The 21,182-nt window shown below is 33.8% G+C and overlaps 1 protein-coding gene across 3 annotated transcripts in view; it reads left to right on the top strand.

The window, feature by feature from the left end:
- ARL5A (ADP ribosylation factor like GTPase 5A) overlaps window positions 1-20,859 on the top strand; it is a 37,272-nt gene extending 16,413 nt beyond the window's left edge. The window contains exons 5-8 of one of the 3 annotated variants that reach the window (XR_008295350.1): window positions 2,835-2,986; window positions 5,915-6,233; window positions 18,227-18,318; window positions 19,802-20,859. Coding sequence is in view for 1 of the 3 variants with exons in the window: in XM_015073467.3 (XP_014928953.1) it covers window positions 2,835-2,986; window positions 5,915-5,963 (201 nt within the window). In the remaining 2 variants the exon portion in view is untranslated. Of the gene's footprint in view, window positions 1-2,834; window positions 2,987-5,914; window positions 12,321-18,226; window positions 18,319-19,796 lie in introns of those variants that run through there. The other 2 variants (XR_003418872.2, XM_015073467.3) reach the window with 2 other exon arrangements.
- The last annotated feature ends 323 nt before the right edge of the window (window positions 20,860-21,182 follow it).

Below are 21,182 nucleotides of genomic sequence, written 5' to 3'. Positions count from 1 at the left end.
TAACAGGTAGCAGAAAGTTTTTCAAAGTTTAAAATGGCTAATAGATAAAAATCACCACTGTTCACCTTGTACTTTGACCTCTTGCTAAGTCCAGTTGATGAACAGCCTTAATCCAATATATCTCTTTTCTGTTAGCATAATGTATAATTGATCCTGAAGTTATTTAATAAAAAAAGTAAAGGAAGATTTTCTTCTCTTCCTAAATACTGCTTAAAAATAGGGAAAATAGCTGTTTGTTTGTTTTTTTAAAACAAGAAACCTGGGACACCTGGGTGGTTCAGTCATTTAAGATTCCTGGTTTCAGCTCAGGTCATAACCTCACGGTTCATGGGTTCAAGCCCTGCTTTGGGCTCTGCACTGTCAGCGCAGGGCCTGCTTGGGAATCTCTCTCCCTCTCTCTCTACCTGTCCCCACTTGCTTATGCACACATGCACATGCGCTCTCTCTCTCAAAATAAATTAATAAACTTAAAAAAAATGAAAAAAAAAACCAAGAACCCCAAATAAAAAAACTTGAACCTATGAAATCTAGAAAAATTATATTCAATATGGGTTTTACTTTGAAATCTTTCAATAGAATGGCTTTATTTTTTGTTTTTCAATTTTTAGTCCAGGGGCTTCTTCGAATAATTTCATCACTGAGAGTGATGAGTATAGATTATATACAAATAAAATAGCATAAACTATGTGTTTCAACTTGTGCCAGGTATTTCTAATGTCAGAAATGTGCTCTTTAAACATGCCAGCATTAGCAATCCTGACCTATATAAGATTTCAGCATATACTAGTAAGAGGTATTGAAACCTGGGAGATAGGAAGATAGGGATTACATTCCATGGAAAGTCCATCTACTCAGTGATCCAGCCACATATCAACTATTGATAAGTATGCTATTTTCCGTTTAGGGTAGGAGAAAAAGTACTTGATCCTTGATAATGAATATAATAGATATCCTGGTTATAGCCCATCCCTTCAACTTTTTGCCTTGTTTATAAGACAGGTGAACTGAACATAGGTGAAGTAAATTGAACATAAAATCTTAAAACTTAACATTCTAGAGTATCCTTTTCTGACCCTGTTTTTCAGGTAACTGTCATTAACCATGGTAGCATAGCTGCCATCCTGGAGAGGGCGCTGTAGCTAAAAGTCTGTCATGATTGTTGTATAAAACATTTTGCATGACTCCTTTTAACAAATAAGAAATTTACTATTTATATTTTTTATTGACATCAGAAATAAAATCGTATAAATTGTTGAAACTATGTTCTCATAAGAGTAAAATAATGTGGAGCAATGTCAATTTGTATCTACTAAAGACTTTCTTATTTCAGACACAGATACACACGATTGAAATAAAAATATCCTATAAAGATGTCATTCTGCACAGTTGAGAAAACTTGCAAGCACAGCACCAAAACCTTAGTTTTCTCAGTATCTCTCCATATGTGTGTGTGTGTGTGTGTGCGCGCGCACGCGCGTGTATCTATACACACACATATATATGAGTGCATCTATCATGGGTTCTTAATCTAGGATCCATGAATGGACTTTAGAGTATCTATTAACACCCTAAAATTACATATAAACTTTTTTTTGCGTATATACATATATACATTTTTATGAGGAAAAGGTCCATGACTTTCAGCAGATTATCAAAGAAGTTTCCGTCTTTAAAAATGGGAGAGGAGAGGGTAGGATAGAGCAAAAGGCGATGACTAACCATTGGCCTGCCTTGTGAATAAAACATTAGACCAGTCAGTTTGGGGTATGCACAAAGATAAAGGTGATCCACGTTTTCAGGACAGTAAGCGAACTAACATTTACTGAACTGTTACCTGAAGCCAGGTACTGAACTGAGTGTTTTTCACGTAGTAGTTCATTCATTCAAACTATATCCGCAGGAGGTAGGTGATAGTCTCAGAATTTTATAGATGAGGTGCAACAGGTATAGTGGGAAGATCTCAGCTCAAACCTGGTTCTGTCATTGAGTAGCTGTATAACCTTGTATGAGTTACTTACTGCTGAGTTTTAGTTTCCTTATCTATAAATGGGAATAGTAAGGCCTACCTTGCAGGAATCCTGTGAGTATTAAAAGAGATTTTATTTGGAAAATGGTTAACATAATGGGTGTCTTGCTCAGATTAGATACTCAATAAATGTTATGAAGAACAAATTCAGTAAGATTAAAGAATTTGCTTCAGAGGCAGAACATAGAAGTGGTAGAACTTACTGTCTAATTGGGAAATTTGATAAGTTTAATGCCAGTCCAAAATGGCTGTATTGAATATTCAAATCTAAGGAATCTACATGGACAAAAAGGAGCTAGGTCTCAGAAGAATAGGATTGGTTTAGGATAGCACTTCTCAACTGAGAATTAAGCTCTAAGGCCCTAAGGCATACATGGTGTGTTTCCTAGGCACCTAGAAGGTACTAGCTTTAGGTATGGGTACCTAAAGAATAGATAGGGGTAAAATTTTGAAAAGTTCTTGAGTGCCAGGCTAAAGAGTAGCTCTTGGCCATGGAAACCTAGTTTTGGATTAGGGGAAGGGGTAAATATGTATTTGAAGTCATGACTATTGTTAAATATAGTAGTTGGGACCATAAAAAATGTAATTTAGGGCTATAAGAAATACGTAAATCCATACAAATACAGATGTGTTTATTTAAAATGTGCTTAGTTTTAAGTTTGCCATCTATCAGCATCAGAGCCGTGAGATGCTTTTATGTCAGGTAGTCGAATTCTAGGTTAAAAGATTGTCAAAAGTATTTGTTTAAGTTGGAAAATCTGTGAATAAAAATGCACTGGCCTTTTTACAGTTTTATTTGCTTTTATAGGACCTAAGAAAAGCTGGATTGCTGATTTTTGCTAATAAACAAGATGTTAAAGAATGCATGACTGTAGCAGAAATCTCCCAGTTTTTGAAATTAACTTCTATTAAAGATCACCAGTGGCATATCCAAGCATGCTGTGCTCTTACTGGCGAGGGGTAAGAGGTCTTTTAGAAAACATGTATTTAGTTTACAAACATGTATTTTTTCTTAAAGTCAATAAATATTTAAGGCTACCATGTATAAAACAACGTAAGGGATAATCTATATCTATAATTAGAGTTTTACCTTGGTTCTATAAATAAAACCTGTAACATACACGTAATACATATGAGCATACTGAACAAATCCATGTGAACGTGTAGATGATAGAGTTGCTGTAGGGGTTCAGGGAAATGGAAGTGTGAAGGAGAGCTGGACAAGTCAGGAAACTGTTCGTGCACTGATGGTGGGATTTAACACTGTAGCAAGTCTGTGTCTCCAGTGCTTTTCATAGGGTGTATCATGTATCAGGTGTATCATTTATTCCTCGTAACAATCTGGTGGACCAAGTGTCTTTAATTTGCATTTTATCCATAAAGAAGCTGAACTAGAAAAGGGTTCAAATGTAAGACTAATTTGGGAGTACTCATTTTGCTACCATTCTGCCACTCATTTTGTCAAGAGGAGGTCGCTGCACTTAAAAAAAAAAAAAAAAGTTAGAATTGGAGAGAGTGTGGCATGAAGGTTCCTGGTTTGGGAAGGAAAGGTAGGTGCCTACAGTAGAATTTTGCCCTAGTCTAATGCCCAGACCTGAAAGGATTTCAAGAAAGATGTGGTTGTCAGCATTGTCAAATGTAAGGTCAAGGATCAGGAGGATGGAGAGAATGCTATTAGGAGAGATGGAATAAAGGAGGTTAGAAATAGGATAAAGAGCTAGAAAGATGAGCAAATTAAGATTTTTGGTGTAGTTTTTCCAAAATATGGTGGATCTATATATATTTAAAAGCAGTGAAAAATAAATTGGAGATGAAGATTCTAATTAGAGGTCTTACATTTGAAGTTGAGGTTCTTCAGGTACTTGGAAAGGGCAGAAGCTCGGGGCAGAGATAAGATAGCTTCAGTAATCCGTTATATTGGTTCACCCTTTACCCTGGTCTTGTGAGGAAGAGAATTTCTCTCACTTCAGCTAACTCATCTGTGTCTGCCTCAAGCTTCTGCTCTTAACCTAACATCAGAAGAACCTCAACCCCAAATTTAAGACCTCTATTTAGAATCCCTCATGTATGTATTTAAAAGCAGAGAAAAAACGAATTAAATGGAGCTGAAGCTGAATCTTAGTGAACTAAAAGGCAGTATTACCTGATGACAGACATTTGATAGAGCATAATTAGAACCTTAAGAAAGCAAATATGTGCATTTTAAAAAGTCACAAATAATACCAATTGTCCACATCCTCATTTAGGTAAAAAAAAATACCTTATCCATTGCATATTTCTTTGTCAAATAATTTAATACATGTTAAGATACATTTATAGTTATAGATATATCTTTATACATTGTCTTTGTCTACCAAAGGTCTTTAAGCAAAAGCACTGATTTTAATAAATTTGACAGCAAAGAAGATCATCTAGAATTGGTAGATGATTGACTTACATACTTTGAGTAATTGTGTGGAAAATACATCATTAGTTAGGATGGATATGAACCCTGGCAATTTCATTCTTAAAAGAGGAAATCAATGAATGATCGTATATCTTTTCAATTTTTGGGTTTATGGGGGCTTCCCTCTGCAGTAGTTATCAGGTGGAAATGTTTGGTTTGGGTGAAAATGTTTCCCTTCTGCAGTCTAGCCACCTTGATCTAAATTCTTGGTTTTAGTATTGGTTGGCATTTTGATCCCCCCCTCTACCATTTGCTAGCATCTTTTAAGCCTGGATTCCCTCTTGTAGTATGGGAAGGGTTCTGGTCTCAACATTGTAAAGATTAAGATAATGGATATTAAATGCTTAGCATGGTTTCTAGTTTGCTATTAGGTAACTTCTGTTCATTTAACAGTTTGGAGTTAATCTGTTTGCTTATTTTTTGTACCATTTCCTGTTAGTAGTTTAAAAGTAAGGAATCTAGTAACAGGAGGGAAGGTATGGGCCAACACCGAAATAACCATTTTTTTTAACCTCATTGTGATTTCTTCTTTTTTTTTCTTCTTTTATAATATTAGATTCATACTTCCACAAAAAATCTGGGTTGTGGTGTTTTTCAATTAAGTGCGGTAGCATGGTTTCTCATACCTATCAAACTTCCTCATAGATAATTATATAACAGTCTTTAACAGTCTTTCTTCTTGTTATAATATAATTTTACTCTGGGTAAACATTTAGTTTTTTTTATCATAGTGAACATTTCTTTCTGTATTTTGCATTGCGTTCAATTACACCTTATTCAATAGTAACTAGTATTAGTGATGAGAAACTTTATTTCCTTCAAATTTTTTAAATATACAGATGTAATATACATATTACAAATATACTTTGTTTTAGCAGCTCAGCTACATATTTAGTTTAGTATCCTGCCACTTTTACCTCATTTATATCGTGAGCATTTTATCATACCGTAATATAGTCTTCGAAAGGAAGTTTTTAATATTTCATCATATGAATGTTCTATAATTTAATTTTCTCTATTTCTAAGTAGTTAAATTTTACCTTTACCCATTAAAAATGCTTTGAACAGTCTTATACATCAACCTGTCCTTGTGTCTGATGGCTTTTTTAGAATATATTTCTAGAAGTAGAAAAAAGGTAGAGTATTGATATTTTAAATATTTCTGATACACATTGCTAAATTATTTTCTGTGGATATTCATTGTATAATTACTCAGCTCCTTTTATGTGTCAGACAGTGTCCTAGGCACTAGAGACAAAAAAGAACCAAAAAAAGCATGGATGTGTGTATGAGAGTATGGCTTCACCACAGTAACACCAACATTGGGTATTAATGATTTTTTTAATCATTGTTTAGGTAAATGAAAAATGGTATCTTCTTTTAGTTTGTTGTTCATAGTTTTTTAGTTGAATTTAATCAAGTGATTTTTATATTCTTTATAGATTATGCCAAGGACTTGAATGGATGATGTCACGACTTAAGATTAGATGATCTCTACTGACCTCTTCTCATAGACTTTGTATAAACGAAGTGCTGGACTTTATCTGAAAGCTGCAAAAATTAATGGTTTAGATATATTTATAATAAACTGATTTAAACTTTTTCTATAAGAAGAATAATTAAGACCACTTATTTGAGAACAAAGATGAAGTCTCATTTTCCAATCTGCTTTCTCATTAGTCCCTTCCAAAGCAAGGTCTTTAAAGCTGTGATTGCCATTTTTCTCATAATGAATCCTCTCAGGACATTGTGTAGCCTGTGGTAAGTACAAAGGGAGAAGGAGACATTTCTAACTTTAAGAGCTTTATTGTCAGTATAGGCCTCCCTAGTTGAATGTTGTTCTCTTCTTGTTCCATTAAGTCAGAATACAAATCAGCACAGATATTCAGTTTCCAATATTTTAAAATGTAAGGTTACTTATGAAAAGTATTTTGCATAAGGTTGTGTATCTATTGTATATATACCTCAAGTTCAAGTTTATGGCTTTGATTTATGTTCTGAAGAAAAGCAAATAACACAAAAGGTAATATTATCCTTAGTTATAACCGTAATGAGATGAGTACTGGCAGTGGTGTTAAGTGCCATTTTGTGCTTTCCCCTGTGTTCTCTGTATTGTACTAACCAACCCCCAAAATCATTGAACTGCTCTGAAAAAAAAAGAAAGAACGAACGAAAAAGAAAAGGAGAAAGCTCGACATTTTGTACCTATTTTTTTGTTGTTCAAATTACATACATGAAAACATGTAATCTGAGTGGAGTATCTGCAAATTTTTGGCTTAGTGTTACGAATGGACAGAATTTCACATTGAGCAATCCTTGTTCCCTTTGTTGGATCTATGCCATCTGAATTACTGAGAAAAATGTTAATCCATTAATCAGTCAATCATTAATTATTAAAATTATCAAGTGATTTTTTTTCCCGCATTAATTGGAAGCTATTGTGTAAAATATGCCTATCTAGAGAAGTATCATCCTATAAATATTACAAAATAATTTACCTAGAGTCTTCTTAGGTATTGAATTATACAAGCATTTAGAGTGAGTTTGAGATGAAAAGTACTTATTTTCTAAGCAACAAAGGTTATTTCTTAATTTGAAAATTTCTTATTTCTGGAGTTGGGATAGTTTGAGATTTTTTTGTTTCTACACTTTTTTCTTTTTCACTTCTTACTAACCAACGTGAATGCATCGACAGCTATAAAACACAATTTTTTTAATGCTTTTAAGAGTTTGGTTTAAAAAGTCGATCAACACATGATAAATTATTTTTACAAAGAAGTAACTTGGCCCCAAATATCTTATGTTTGGTTAGGGTATTTTGTTTTTCACTGAAAATGGAAAGATATGAAGGTTGAAGGTATTTTTATTGTAATTGTAAACAGACTTATCCTAAATGTGTTCACACATATTTTTGGGTACTCTCTTTGTATATGTTTCATGCCCTGAAAATCTGAAGGCTGATCCAAAGTGGCATGTTTTAGAATATTCAAGAAGAGAAGTAACTACCTTTAATATGAGCCTTTTGGATTTCACGCAGATTTTGATGAGGAGTAATAGTATATACTACAAGCATTGACAAAACTTTGAAAGTTTCTTTCTGTAAAATATAATATACTCAGTAGCTAAATCCAAGTCAGGCATGGGAGATCAGTGTTTAACAGTGGATGTTTTGTGTTTTATATTTATATTATAATGTTCATAATGCAAGTATAACATTTTAATACTTGTCAACTTGCTTTTACAAAAGTAAATTCTAAATTACTAAGCTTTATTTGTTCATATGTTCTCATACTTTTCAAATCACTATTAGGAATCACTTGTTTTATATTAAAAACTCCTTTAAAAACCCAAGTCCATTTTGCAGATGTTGCATTTTCATCTGAGATAAATATTCTGTAAAGTAGTCCAGCAAATCTACATCTTTTACCCTTTTTATCTTTTAATTTGAATTTTCATGGTTTAGTCTTGTGGGTTACTGCCATGTGAATTCAGCAGTATACCAGCACATTCCCTTGTCGACAAGCTGTTGGCTAAAATTTATTCTTAATTGGATGTTTAAAGCATGCACTGCATTGTTACAGTTGGTTTAGTGTAGTAGGTTATTGACATGGCATCATGGGAATGCATGAAGTCTTATACCACATTTATGAAACATGATTTTTTGTGACATTCTACCCTTCTAGGCCAAGCATTAGAAATAAGGTTGTACCTGTATGCTTGTACATAAAACCAAAATTACAATGAGGAAAAAATTTTAATTCATGTATAAATATACATCAAGATAATTTTAACAGTATTCTTTCCAAATATGATGACGAGCCTTATGAATAGTTATATTGGCAATTTATATGTAGTTTAAGTAGAATTAAGTGAAGGGCAATGCTTTTGGTTTTTAATATGCTACTTTTGGGGGTAAACAATCATCTTATTTAGAGTCATTGTGCTTACCTCTGAAAAGAACAAAGCCTCATACCCCTGTACATGTGGCTGGATTAAATATCCCGTGTTTGATATTAATTTTGAAAGTCATACAGTTATTCTTGATATCTTGATAAAAGTAACCATATGCTATAAGCATTTAAATGTGTTTAATTTTGTGATAATAGCATTTATAAAGTATATCTTACACATTATATTGAGGAGTCCCTTTTGAAAATTTTCAGTTCTTTCTAACTTCTTTGGCTCTCATGATGGGCAAAGAATATAGTGAAGGCAGGTGGTTTGGGGGACAGGGGGAAGTGGGTATGGAATATGACATTTTGCCTTAAGAATAAAGTGCTTTAGCACTGCTGGCTGGCATTTTTAATGCAGATAGTTAAAGTGATTTTAGAAGTGTGGCATGAGATGGAAGAGTGTTGTTTCTGGCCTTTACGAAGTGCCTAGTAGGTAGTTAACAGAAAATACAGGGAGCTTGAGGAAAGGCAGGAAGTCCCTGAGATGTTCTTTTCTTTATTGTCTGAGTGTATAGAATTAAGATGCCTGGAAATGGGATTTTATTGTCCTCTCTCATAGGCACTTTACATTTCTTGCTGTGACTACAGCAACCACATACAGTACAGACAACCTCAAAATCTGTTTATATTAATGTAAATAGAAAACCTATAGACAGCTTTCTAGTTTTCTCTGCAGGCATTTTTGGGAATATATCTGTAATGTGTTCTACTTTGTATATAGAGGATAGCAGCACATCCCAGATTATCCTGTGGACTTTGGGGTCATCTTCTCTCAATTGCCCAGTTGTATCTTGGCATCAGTCCCTCTTTCAAGGCTGGGTAGAGGCAAGGTTTCTTTGCATGACTTAGTAACCCCTCCCAGATGTCCAAATGTACTCTAAAACTTCCTGCTTCAGGATCAGCTTTCTCATAGCTCAGCCATCCCTTGCTCTCCTGTATCTTCATTCACAATCAGTGAAGGTATGTTACTCAGTCTTGGAGGTATTCTAAACTTTGCCTTACAGCCATTGTTCCCCAAACTACCAGTTTCTAAGTAGGTTCTCTAGTTCTTGGCTGTGTCCCCACTACTGGGTTTATGTATTGATTTGTACTTTGCTCATTAAGAGTGTATTGTCAGGGTTGTGGGGTATATCAGAAGATTGGCTTGCTGTGTATACAGCAAATAAAAGCCAGTAGTAAAATCCTTCATACTGTATTTAACATTTTAATGTTTCTTAATTTTAGCTTCATATGCTGAAAAGCAGATTCAGAAAGATAACAGAACTACCTAGACTTTGCCAGCTCCTTAAGCTGCTAGTTACGCATGGAAGGGATTACATTATGTGCATGTTGTCTTCCCATTACCAAAAATCGATTACATTTTGGAGGATACCCATAAAACTATTTGAGTTAGAAAAAGATGCCAAACCATGTGTATATGCAGTATTTACCCTGAAGATATCCTTAAAACCATAGCTCACATTCTGTTTTTTTCCTCATGTTTACTTAAAGAACACAGATAAACATTAGATGTCTAAAAGAATTAGTAATGAGAAGCCTATCTTTACAAAATAAACCTGTTGAAATGGACTTTAGAAGACATCAAAATCATCAACCATAATATGTTGATTCTGTATAGATATAGACACAGTATAGAAAATACTAATTTAAAGTTCTACCTATATAAAAGTAGAACTTGTATATCATGCTTCCTCAAAGAATATAGGAGTTTTAAGACCATATCGGTGAAGTAAAGGAAGGAGAGTTTTAAAACTTTTGATGCTAAAAAATGGCTGTTTCTATTAAATCCTAAAATGGTGTGTGGAATTGTGAAGAAATTATAACAGGATACAGTTGGGTTGCTTATGCAATTTTTTAAATCAGTTGTCTAATTGTTGTTGTATTGTTCTAAAAATTAAAGTTTATGGTCTTGCCTATTAGATATCCTGTTTTTTGAAAGAAGATGCCCATAGTCTGTACCCAAGAAGTGCCTAAAATTGATTTGTGTGGGTTTTTAAGTCTGTCTAATAAATTATATGTGTTTTCTATGGTATTATATGTTTGGAGTACTGATGGCACAGCCCTGAGGATTTCTAAGTAACAATTCGTGCTTTATTTGAGGGGAAAAAAACAAAACAAAAAACTAGATAACAAACCATAGTTTAGGAAACATGAGCAAAACCATTTTTTCTCATTCCTAATAAAAACACGCCATTGCCTTTTAGTTACTGCAGAGGCTAGAAAACTGAACTGTTTCTTTTTTTTTTTTTAAATAGTTTTCACACAGAAGATTGTATTGTGTATTTTAAAACCTGAGTAAAAGTTTATTGCTTGTATAAGAGTATCCTCTTAATTCTCCTCATACTTAGTGGTTAGTAATTTTGATTTTATCATTTAGATCTTGATCCATTTTGTTGCTCAAGACAGATCCTTCCTCTTTGTTTAGATTCTACTTACAAACTAAAATATTTGATAGACTATTATGTTTTCATATTTCCTTCCTACCTCCCTCCTTTCCCTCCCTTTCTCTCTCCTTTCCTTCCTTTTTTTTTTGACCATAGAGTGGGACTGTAAATTCTGGGGGCAGAGACTTGACGGTATTTTCAGTGATTTACAACCACATTGTGTTTATATTTTAAGTCATCTTGCATGGAAAAGTGAAATGTGTACATGACTTTAAATAATTGTATACTACTCTCTTCTCCAAAACTTCTTACATTGGTGATATACAGAATTCCTCTAATTATTTTTGCTTAAACTAGCCATTTAGATTGGAGTAGACTTTTCTTATATTGTCCCTCTGTGGTTTTTTGAGAGGAGGTAATACCTGCAGAGCACTTTTAAAGATATTTTCTGGGTTAATGTTCAAGGTAACACATTGAGGAGGAAGCTATAATTACATCTAAGAAGGGCTCTTTTGGTTGCTAGAGATGAGAAAAACATATACTAATTTTAATTGGTGCTTAAAATACATTTTACTAACAGTATTGATTTTAAAGATGACACATTTCTTATAGATAGTCTTCTTTGTTTATTGTATTTTCCTAGAGAAGCCTAGATGAAGATATGTTGTAAGTAGTCTATCTACCCCTCCCAAATTGAGCTCTGTGTTTATTGACATACTTGAAGCCACATTTAATATAACAAAGAAATTAGGAAACCTTTTGAAAGTTTTTAGGTTTGTTGTATTGGAATTTCTAATATGATAAAAGGTTTTAACTCAAGCTTTGCATGCATGAAGAGGCAAAAAAATCTGTCTTATCTCTTTATCTTTTTTTGAACTTGCATTTCTCTGAATCCTAAGAAAATTTTGCACTCAAGGAATATTCCAAAAAGTAAGGATCTTTGAGCCTGTGGGTGCTTTGTAGTTCATCACTGCTGATGTGTGTTAGAAAACTAGGGAAATCATGCTTCAGGGCCTTCTTGACAAGAAAACTTCATGGTGGCTGGAGGATATTTATGTTTTTGCAGAGGTTGGGAGGGAGTGGCAGATTGGAGTAGAGACCCCTCAATTGGTAAATCAGTCTGATCAGCTGCTTCGCCGATGTGTTACTTCAGTATACTTACAACAGTGTTCTTATGTCCATAACTCACTAAACTGTCAAGCTCCAGAAATGTAAGGCATTGGTCAGGTGACCAGTGGTAGGGCCTTGTTTATTAAGAAATAAAGGAATCGTGTTAAGGTATGTTTGGGGGGAAATGACAAATAAGGTTTTACTTGTGAATTTCCATGTTTAATATGTATATTAACTTTTTTTTTAAGTTGCATGTTAACCTGGGATAAAGTGTTGCCTCTGCTTTATGCTTTGAGTAAAAAGGAAAAAAAAAAAAAGATGGGTTAAATTGTTACTCTATTATGTACTATTACATATACCTTTTCTTTTAGAAGGGGTTAATTATAATTATTATTCACACATCTGTGTTGTCAGTGTTTTTATTCTGACTTATTCTCTGAATATGTTTAGATTTAGTGATGATAGCTTTACGTACTGGCCAGGGCTGGGATCTGCCAATGCAATTGAAAAGATATGATAGCTGCATTATGCAAATGATGAAAAGATTGTCCTAATCTTCTCTAGGGACTTATGGAACTTAGATAATAAATACAGAGCTTTCTATCTTTTTCATCTGGATATTTGAATTGGCCATGAATCAGGTAAATAGCGACCAGTTTATGTGATTAATTTGTCTTAAAATATGAGAAAAGTCCGGTCATTTAAAATGAGTATCATTAAAGTGAACATTCATGAGAATGTCTGATAGTAAACAAGAAAAATGAAGAAAAGAAGTTGGGGGTGAGGAGTTACTCCCATGCATATGCTTATTTGAAAATTGTGTGTCTCCCTCCACTGGAGTGTAAGCTCCAGGACAGCCAGTGACTATGAGTCTTTATGTTTACCAGTTGGTATCTCTCCGAACTGAGCACAGTGCTGAGCATGTAAGAGGTGTTTGATTTATATATGTTGATGAATTAATGAGTGAACTATTAATATTTTTGTGGGTTTTCCCTCCATAGATAGGTTTTTCTTACCTATGTAATTATAACATACTGCTTGATTTAATTCTTAGTTCTTATTTAATTCCGCCTTATTTCAGACGGGATTGAAAGTGACTGTATGTTTTTCTCATTAGCTCTTGTGATAGAAATCAGATTTATTTCCTTAAAAATGATGTTCCTAAAAACATCATGCAGTGTAATAAGTATATACAAATTTTATTTATTTGAAACGTGTATGGATTGACAGCTAGGCATGTCAGGAATATACCAGAGTTTATTGTAAGCATCTGCAGACATTGAAATGGTAAATGGTGCAATAGCTCTTTTGGAAAAAAATCTCTATCATCTTCCTGATCTTTATGCCCTTTTTTTCGTTTTTACATCTGGAGTATCCCCCTTTTGCTACTAAATAACCTTTGTCCCATGAAAGAATGAAACTTTCACAACATAAAATAGCCTCTGACATTCCTGTGAACTGGTTTCTTATGACTGGTAGCAACGTTTTGTGATTCTGGGACTTTGACTTGCTTAAATGACCAGTTATTCACATCACTACATGCCTTACATTTTAGCAAATCATTCTGTATCAACATGGATGAAATCTTTTTGAAACAGTTCCAATGTTTGGATGCTTCTAGGTTTAGGATTCCCAAATAACATTCTGCTGTATTTTCATTATTTTCTTGTACAAGGAACATTGTGATGGACATATTCTACTGAAAGCTTGGTTCATAGTTAGGAGTATTTTTTTTGTAGCTAGCAATATTCTTTTGGCTAGAATTTCAGAAGTGCAACTACTCGGATTAAATGATATGGGATTTCAGAGTGTCTATTCATATTTAATTAATATTGTGGGTTTTTAAAAACCCTTTCCACTTAAATAAAAGGATAAGCGTGTTGTCTTATTTTGAACTTAATTATTTATTGATACTATTTTTCTGTGTATTTCAGTGTCTTATTCTTTCACTCTTTTCATTATTAGAATCTTAGTGTTTTTCTTATAAATCAGTCGAATCCTTTAATCATTATTTTTGCAGACTTCCCAGTTTGCCCCTTTAATTTTTATAATTATCTTTATAGCATATAAACATGTTTATTAATATAAAAAATTCACATAAGAAAACCAGGAAAGAGATATAATAAGCAAAAAGAACATTAAAATCATCCATTGTCCCACCATTCTAAGAAAATCAGTGTCAACACTTTGGGATGGACATGTATATATTTGAGTGTGTGTGTTGAACATAGAATTCTAAAATGCCCTGTAATTTTTCCACAATATACTATAGACATTTTTCACATATAAAAAATTATTTTAATGATGTATTTGCTGTTTGGGTCGTCCCAATTTATTTAACCAGTCTTCTGTTGATGTACATTAACTTGTTACTTATTTCTCACCATTAAAAACAATACTGCAATTAATACTTGAATTTAGTTTTCATTTAGTCTACAAGTCAAGTATCTGTGTCAAAGTGTATGGACTTTTAAAAGACATGACATATTTCCCAATTGTCTTCCCCAACGTATACATACAACCAAATGTATGTATGTATGTATATATAGGTAACATACATATATGTGTAACATGCATAAATGTGTAACGTACATATATGTGTAACACACACATATATATATAAAATATTCTTCCAGCTGACCCTTTTATTTAACATTGGGTAAGAATACTGTCCAGTTTTATCAGTAGCATTAGATGACCTGTCTTCCTTCTTAGTGATGCTTTCCTGCCAGCATGTCAGTGTACAACTCAGCATTCAATGCTATTTCTTTTACTTTTTTGTTAAACGTTCTTTGTCTTACAGGAAGTTCATATTCAATTTAATAATTTGGACTATACTCTTTCCCAAGTGTGACTGAATTCCCATTTCATCATTCTTTCGTAGGAAAATTGCTTTTGATGAACAAGTTATTAAGTTGCAGGAACACATCTTTGTTTATTTCGAGTGATACTTGTTTCATTTTTTTAAGTCTCAGCTGATCTCTGGGTAAAAAGTGATACCTCACCTGTATAGTTACATTTCTTTGGTTTATAACTGAGTTTGAATATCTTCATAGATTTTTGGTCATTTTATATAAAAGTTTGTGTCCTTTGTACATTTTGCTACTGGCTTTGCGAAAGTTCTTTTAAAGAATATTAATCTTTTGCCATGTGTCATTAATCTTTTTACCTTTTTTATGGTATCTTAAGTTGTTCTCATAAAAGTTTAAAATTTTAGTTGAATATGTTAGACTTTATTGTTTGTGCCTCTTGTTCAAAATTTTTGTGTGGGTAAGATGGAAAATAACATAGCTAATGGTTGTAGGATATTCTTATCTGTACTCTGAGTGGATAATAGTGACTATTCCTTACCCTCCCTTAATAAATGGTTTATAGTTAATGTGATAGGATCAGTAAAGAGGATTGACTTAAGTGTTCATAAGGTTTTGCCTTTTTATCAGATCCTACCTAAGCCCTACATTGAATACAGTTCAGATATAAAATAAGTGTTGGAAGTCCTGTGCTAATTCATTCAAAAAATACATTGAATGTCCATCTGTTAATGTCTGACATACTAAGGGATATATTAAATTATATGATGAAATGTACAATTAAAATGTTTTTTACAAAGGTTTTAATAACACGGGGAAATGATGATTGTGACATGTTAAGTGGGAAAAATGGATACAAACTTTTAGATGTAGTATGACCTCAAAATAAGTATAGAAAAAAGAGGAAGAAAATATAATATTATTACAAGTTGTTGTAAGGCAATAGCATTATGGTTGGTATTTTTCTAATTCTTTATGCTTTTGTGTATCCTAAATATTCTATATCAGGCATATTACATTGATAATTAGAAAGCAGTATTGGATCATTTTTTTTGTTTTTAGAATCATCTTGATGGCAAGGAATACAAAAATAGTTTTTAACTTATAAGTAAATGAGATGCTTGGGTTTTGTTTCTTTTTGTTCATCTAATATTACATTTGGGGACATTATGAAGAGAGATCAAGATAATTAATAAAAATTGATTAACTAATACAATACCAATTGCAGTCTCCATTGCAAAGTTGAATGATTTTGATAGAATTCTCATCAATTGTTGTGGATATAAAAAGATTAACTACTGGGGCACCTAGGTGGCTCAGTTGGTTAAGTCTCTGACTTCGGCTCAGGTCATGATCTTGCAGTTCATGGGTTCCGAGTCCCGCTTCGGGCTCTGTGCTGACAGCTCAAAGCCTGGAGCCTGCTTCAGATTCGTGTCTCCCTCTCGCTCTCTGCCCCTTCCCTGCTCGTGGTCTGTCTCTCTCAGTCTCTCAAAAATAAATGAACATTTATTTTTTTTAAAGATTTAAAAATTTTTTTCTTTTAAAGATTAACTACTGTTTTAGTTTATTATCTTGATATTTCACTGCTTTCGAAGGTTTCTTGAGCATAGATCATCTTTATTCAGATGGTGATTTTTAAAAGACACAAGCAAAATGCAATGAGAATTAGAAAAAAGTATTATTTCTAGTGGGGGATTCAAGAAGTTTTCGTGTAAGTGTGGTGGTATTGTAAACTAGACACTGGACTGGATCACAGCCTGGGTTGTAAGCATAGGCCTGCTATTCCGGTATGCATGACTTTATGCATATTTCCAGTGCTTTAAAACCTCAACTTCACCAGTTTTCAAGACCTTTTTAAACAATGGAACCCTTTTTCACAAGTGGTATTCTGTGGAACGCTTGTATAAAAAACAGGTAAAGTTGTTTTATTTCTATGCATTTTCTGTTAGTTACCATAATATTTACTGGGTAAAAACAAGAGCAGTTTAATTAAAATTAAGTTTAATTAAAACTTTACATTTATTTTTAAATTTATTAATGTTTCACAGTCAATCTTTGAAAGTTAGAAAATAATTGACCAAAAATGGAAAGGATTGATTTACTAAAGATAGAAATGATAAGATTGGAGTTAATAGTCATACTGTACATATAAATGATGCTAACATTTTAGCTTTATGTTAATAAAACTTAAATGATGTTTTTTAGGGAGATCAATAATTATTTTAAGAAAATGTAAAATCTTTTTCGGATTATAAAGTCACTTGCTTATTTTTGTATTTAAAATTATAGTTTAATGGACTGCTTTTACTAATATTTGTCAGATAAGAACTTTTAATAAAAGATGGGACTTAAATTTATACAACATTTTATCATGGTGAATATGGATTTCAAATGTTTTTTTCTATTATTATTTGATTGAATAAACTAAGTTATTTGATTCAGAGAAAATAATTTGCTACCCCTTAAAATGAATATAAGAACCCTTCTATGAAAAAGCAAAATTGATATATGAATGAAGGTCGGAAGGGAATGACCCCAAATGGTTAACAGTAGCTTTCTCTAAGGAATGGGATTGTGGGAACAAGTCTAAGTTTTATATCAGGTCTAAAAATGACTTAGTTATAACTATTAAATTATTTTTTAATTTAATATTAGGTTGAATTGTTAATTAGTATCAAATATTTAACAGTGTGTTAATTATTGATAAGTTGGAAAACAGAAGTATAAGAAATATAAATATATTCAATAAATAATGAATATAAGCAAACTATATTATTTCTTAAAATTTTCTACTCTTAGTATCAAAATTAATTGTAATACACTGAAAATTAGAAAACGAGAACGCTTTAAACAGTAATTGTTTCAAATGTATTAAATGTATTATAATTAAAACTACTTTGACTTTAGAAGGGAATTCAGGTAATTCATGCTAAACTTTCTTTTGATTTTAAGCTGCCAACTGATAGAGTGCAGAAATGATAACTTTCTGAATACTGTTGCTAGAAACAAACATCTCTTCGGTTCCTGCTATGTGAAAAGGAGCCAAATGTAATGATTGTGGTCTTATTCAAGGACAGAGTGCTGATGATATCATTTCCATAGACAGCACAATGCTGCAGCTGGCTCTGTCAGTCTAGGAAGAGAGCTCACTTAAAAAAAGACCATGAAGTAATTTGCAATTCAGGGGCAATATTTTAAGGGAAGTGAACTCGAAGTCTACTCATTAAAATCAAAGAAAACCTTGTGCTTTTTTTTTTTTTTTTTAATATTTTTGTCTCTTCAAAGTGTAACCATACCAACTTGCATAGCCTACATTAGGAATTCAGGAAAAGGGGACAGTGTTAAGAATTTTGCTTGTTGGAAAAGTTCTTTAGAGTAAGACCTTGGAGGGAAAAATTATATAGGTGTCTGGAATTTAAACCTACATTGCTAATTTCATGTAAGACATTTAAGAAATGTGTTTCAGAGGTATTTATTAGTTATCTGTTCCCTCACAGTGTCAGGCTGACCAGCATACAAGTGCATGAGTCCCAGTGGCATGAAAGCAGTCAGAATTCCCACCTTCCTTGGCTCAAAGGAAACAAATGAAGTGAGTAGCTTTCAATGGACCTGGCCAAAAATCCATTAAGTATGTATCTAATTTTCTTAGGGCAGTATTTTAGCTGCAAATGATTTTTTGATACTGTGTGTATCTCCTCACTCTGCTTTTCTTATGCCCAAAAATATACCCTTTGGCTTACTATATACAGTAGCAAAATAAAATTCAGTAAAAAGCTGAGTACCTACCATGTCTTAGAAACTGAGGGGTCATGGATGTAGAGCATGAAACCACCTATGCTCCAGGGTTGCCTAGTCTGCTGGGGAAGGGGGGGGGGGCGGTGGGGGGGGAGATATATGAACAAATAGCTTGTGCCGTGTAAAAAACATAACAGATATAAGTATTTCTGCTTCTAGTCATAAAATTTCTGACCTGTGTACTCTTGGAATGGCCCAAAGATTTATAAGAAGTAAATCTGTGCCAGAGCATCTCCCTTGTATTAGCTACTAAGCTAACAAGCTTGTTTCTTTTTATTGGGATATTTTTTATATGTCATCTACTGACGTTTTCACTCCTGCATTGTGGGCATTTCTCAAGACATGCCATGCTCTGCTACTTGAAGTCATCCAGGGTTTTACCAAACCTCCCTCTCCATCCTTGACCTTTGTTCTTTATTTAGACCCGCGTCACCTACTGACTCATGTTCCCTATGTGATTGTTCAGATGATGTCTGAAATGTGATGTGTATGTCAAAACCACCCACCTCCTGCTTCCTTCTTCCCAATTTTCCCAAGTTTCAGTACCATTGATCTTCTCATGATCCTGCAAAGTAACAACCTCCTTCAATAGAATGGCCTCTCCTTGTTTTCTTTCTCCCCCTCTCTCTTCTTTCTGTCTTTGTTACTGCTATTTTTTTTTCCTTTCAAACTCCCAACCTACAAATTTTGGAAGGTTCTGATTCTCATGAAACTCTACTCTGAAGTTTCCTTTTTAAAATACTACTGAAGTTACTTAATCAGTTACAGTGTTACAAAACTGCTGGTATATCAACATACTTTTAAATGACAGACTTAGTAGAACAATAGCATCATTATTTCAAATGGATAATGTCTGGTAATTACACATTTAAGTTAATGTTCTGAATGTACAAGTGTCTTGAATTCCGTGGCCACTCAACAATAATGGGATTAAAAACAATTCTAAAGTATTGTTTGAAAGCAAATGGATAGAGAATAGCTCTGAGTTAAACTTCTAACATATTTAGAGATTTTGTAGTTGTCTAAACCATTATTCTTTCCTTCAAATATTGGAACAACCTAAATAAGCTTGTTGAATCTTTTAGTATATAAGAACCGAAAATCCAAAAAAAAGAATCAGATGCTTCTGAATTCAGCTGGCTAATTTTCCACAGATTTACCTATAAACCAATTATTTTATTTTTGGTGTAATATTCTTCTTAACAACTGTTCTTTAGAACAAAATAAGTCAGAGATTCCTCGAAGTTGTTTATTTCTCCCATAATTGTCCAGGGCAGGTGTTCCAGTTTGAAGGCCAGGTCCTTCCATCTTGCGACCCCACCATCCAGAGGGACTTGCTGTCATCTGCATCAAGCCTGAAGGTGAACAGAGAATGTGGAGGAGGTATGTCTGCTTCTTAAAGGCCTCAGCCCTAGAAGTGGAATGCCTCACTTCCTTTCACGTTCCATTGGCAAGAGCTAAGTGTAGCCACCCTGAGACGCTCTGTTGGCTCAGAAGTGTAATCCCTGCTGGGAATCCACTTCTCACTTAACCACCATACCCCAGTCATTGGGAAGCGTGTGGCTTGGTTTGCGCGCTGTCACTGAGGGCATTTGGACAAATTAACATGATTACAGTACCACAGAGAATACGTTTAACTCGATTAACTCAGACCGGGGGACAGATCAAGAGAAGCTTTTGGGAAGAGATGGTATTTGAGCTGTGTTGTGAAAGAAGCAGGTAAGCTAACTAGGTGAAAAAGAGGTAAAAGACTTTAGGCAGAGAAAATACATGCAAAAGATATGCATACATGCAAAAAGTATGAAGGAATATGGCCTATCGGGGACAAAAGTAGTATAGTATAGGTGGGTTGGATCGTGGAACCATGATGATGTGGCAAAGAGTCTTTGGGTTCAAGGGCAAAATTATGTGTTCAAGAGATTTTTAGGATGTAGAACCCACGAAGTTGGGAATGACCTAGGACCTCAATGAAGAGAAGTAGTCTGGTCCCTGAGGGTCTACACCGCATGCCAGGCAGAGGGAACCGCAAGTGCAGAGGCCTCAGGTGGGAATGGAGTTGGTATGTCTGAGGAGAATGAAGACTATGGCTGGAGCATATGTGGGAGCAGATGAGGTCTGAAAGGTACAGAGGCCATATCACTGAGGGCCTTTTAAACCATGAGGAAATTTTGGAGTTTATTCTAAATCCAATGGACGTGTTGGGCTCTGTGCTGACTGCAGAGCCTGGAGCCTGCCTCAGGTCCTGTGTCTTCCTCTCTCTCTGCTCCTCCCCTGCTCACACTCTTTCTCTCTCTCTCCAAAATAAATAAACATTAAAAAAAAAATTTTTTTTTAATCCGGTGGAGAGTTATTTGAAGATTTTAAGCATGGAAGTGATACCTTTGTGCAGTAAGACTACACTAAAGACATACATATTTATTCAGTCATAACAAACATATTCTCCCCAAAATACAGTGTTTTCTAAATGGTGCATGTCAATGCAGTGTACTAGTGTGGAATTCATCATTTTAGATTGACATTGACATGTTTATTTGAATTAATACTCTCAGCTGTCTCATGGTGAGAAAAACAAGTTCATATACAACAGAAATAGAGAAAGACAACAGGTATAGGGAGGGCACAGAATGAGAAAATAATGCCAAATGTTGCTCATCTTAA

This window comes from Acinonyx jubatus, chromosome C1 (assembly GCF_027475565.1).
Source record: "Acinonyx jubatus isolate Ajub_Pintada_27869175 chromosome C1, VMU_Ajub_asm_v1.0, whole genome shotgun sequence".
NCBI classification, from domain to species: domain Eukaryota; kingdom Metazoa; phylum Chordata; class Mammalia; order Carnivora; family Felidae; genus Acinonyx; species Acinonyx jubatus.
Note: the sequence above shows the minus strand (reverse complement) of the source record. Positions and strands in the feature narration are given on the sequence as shown.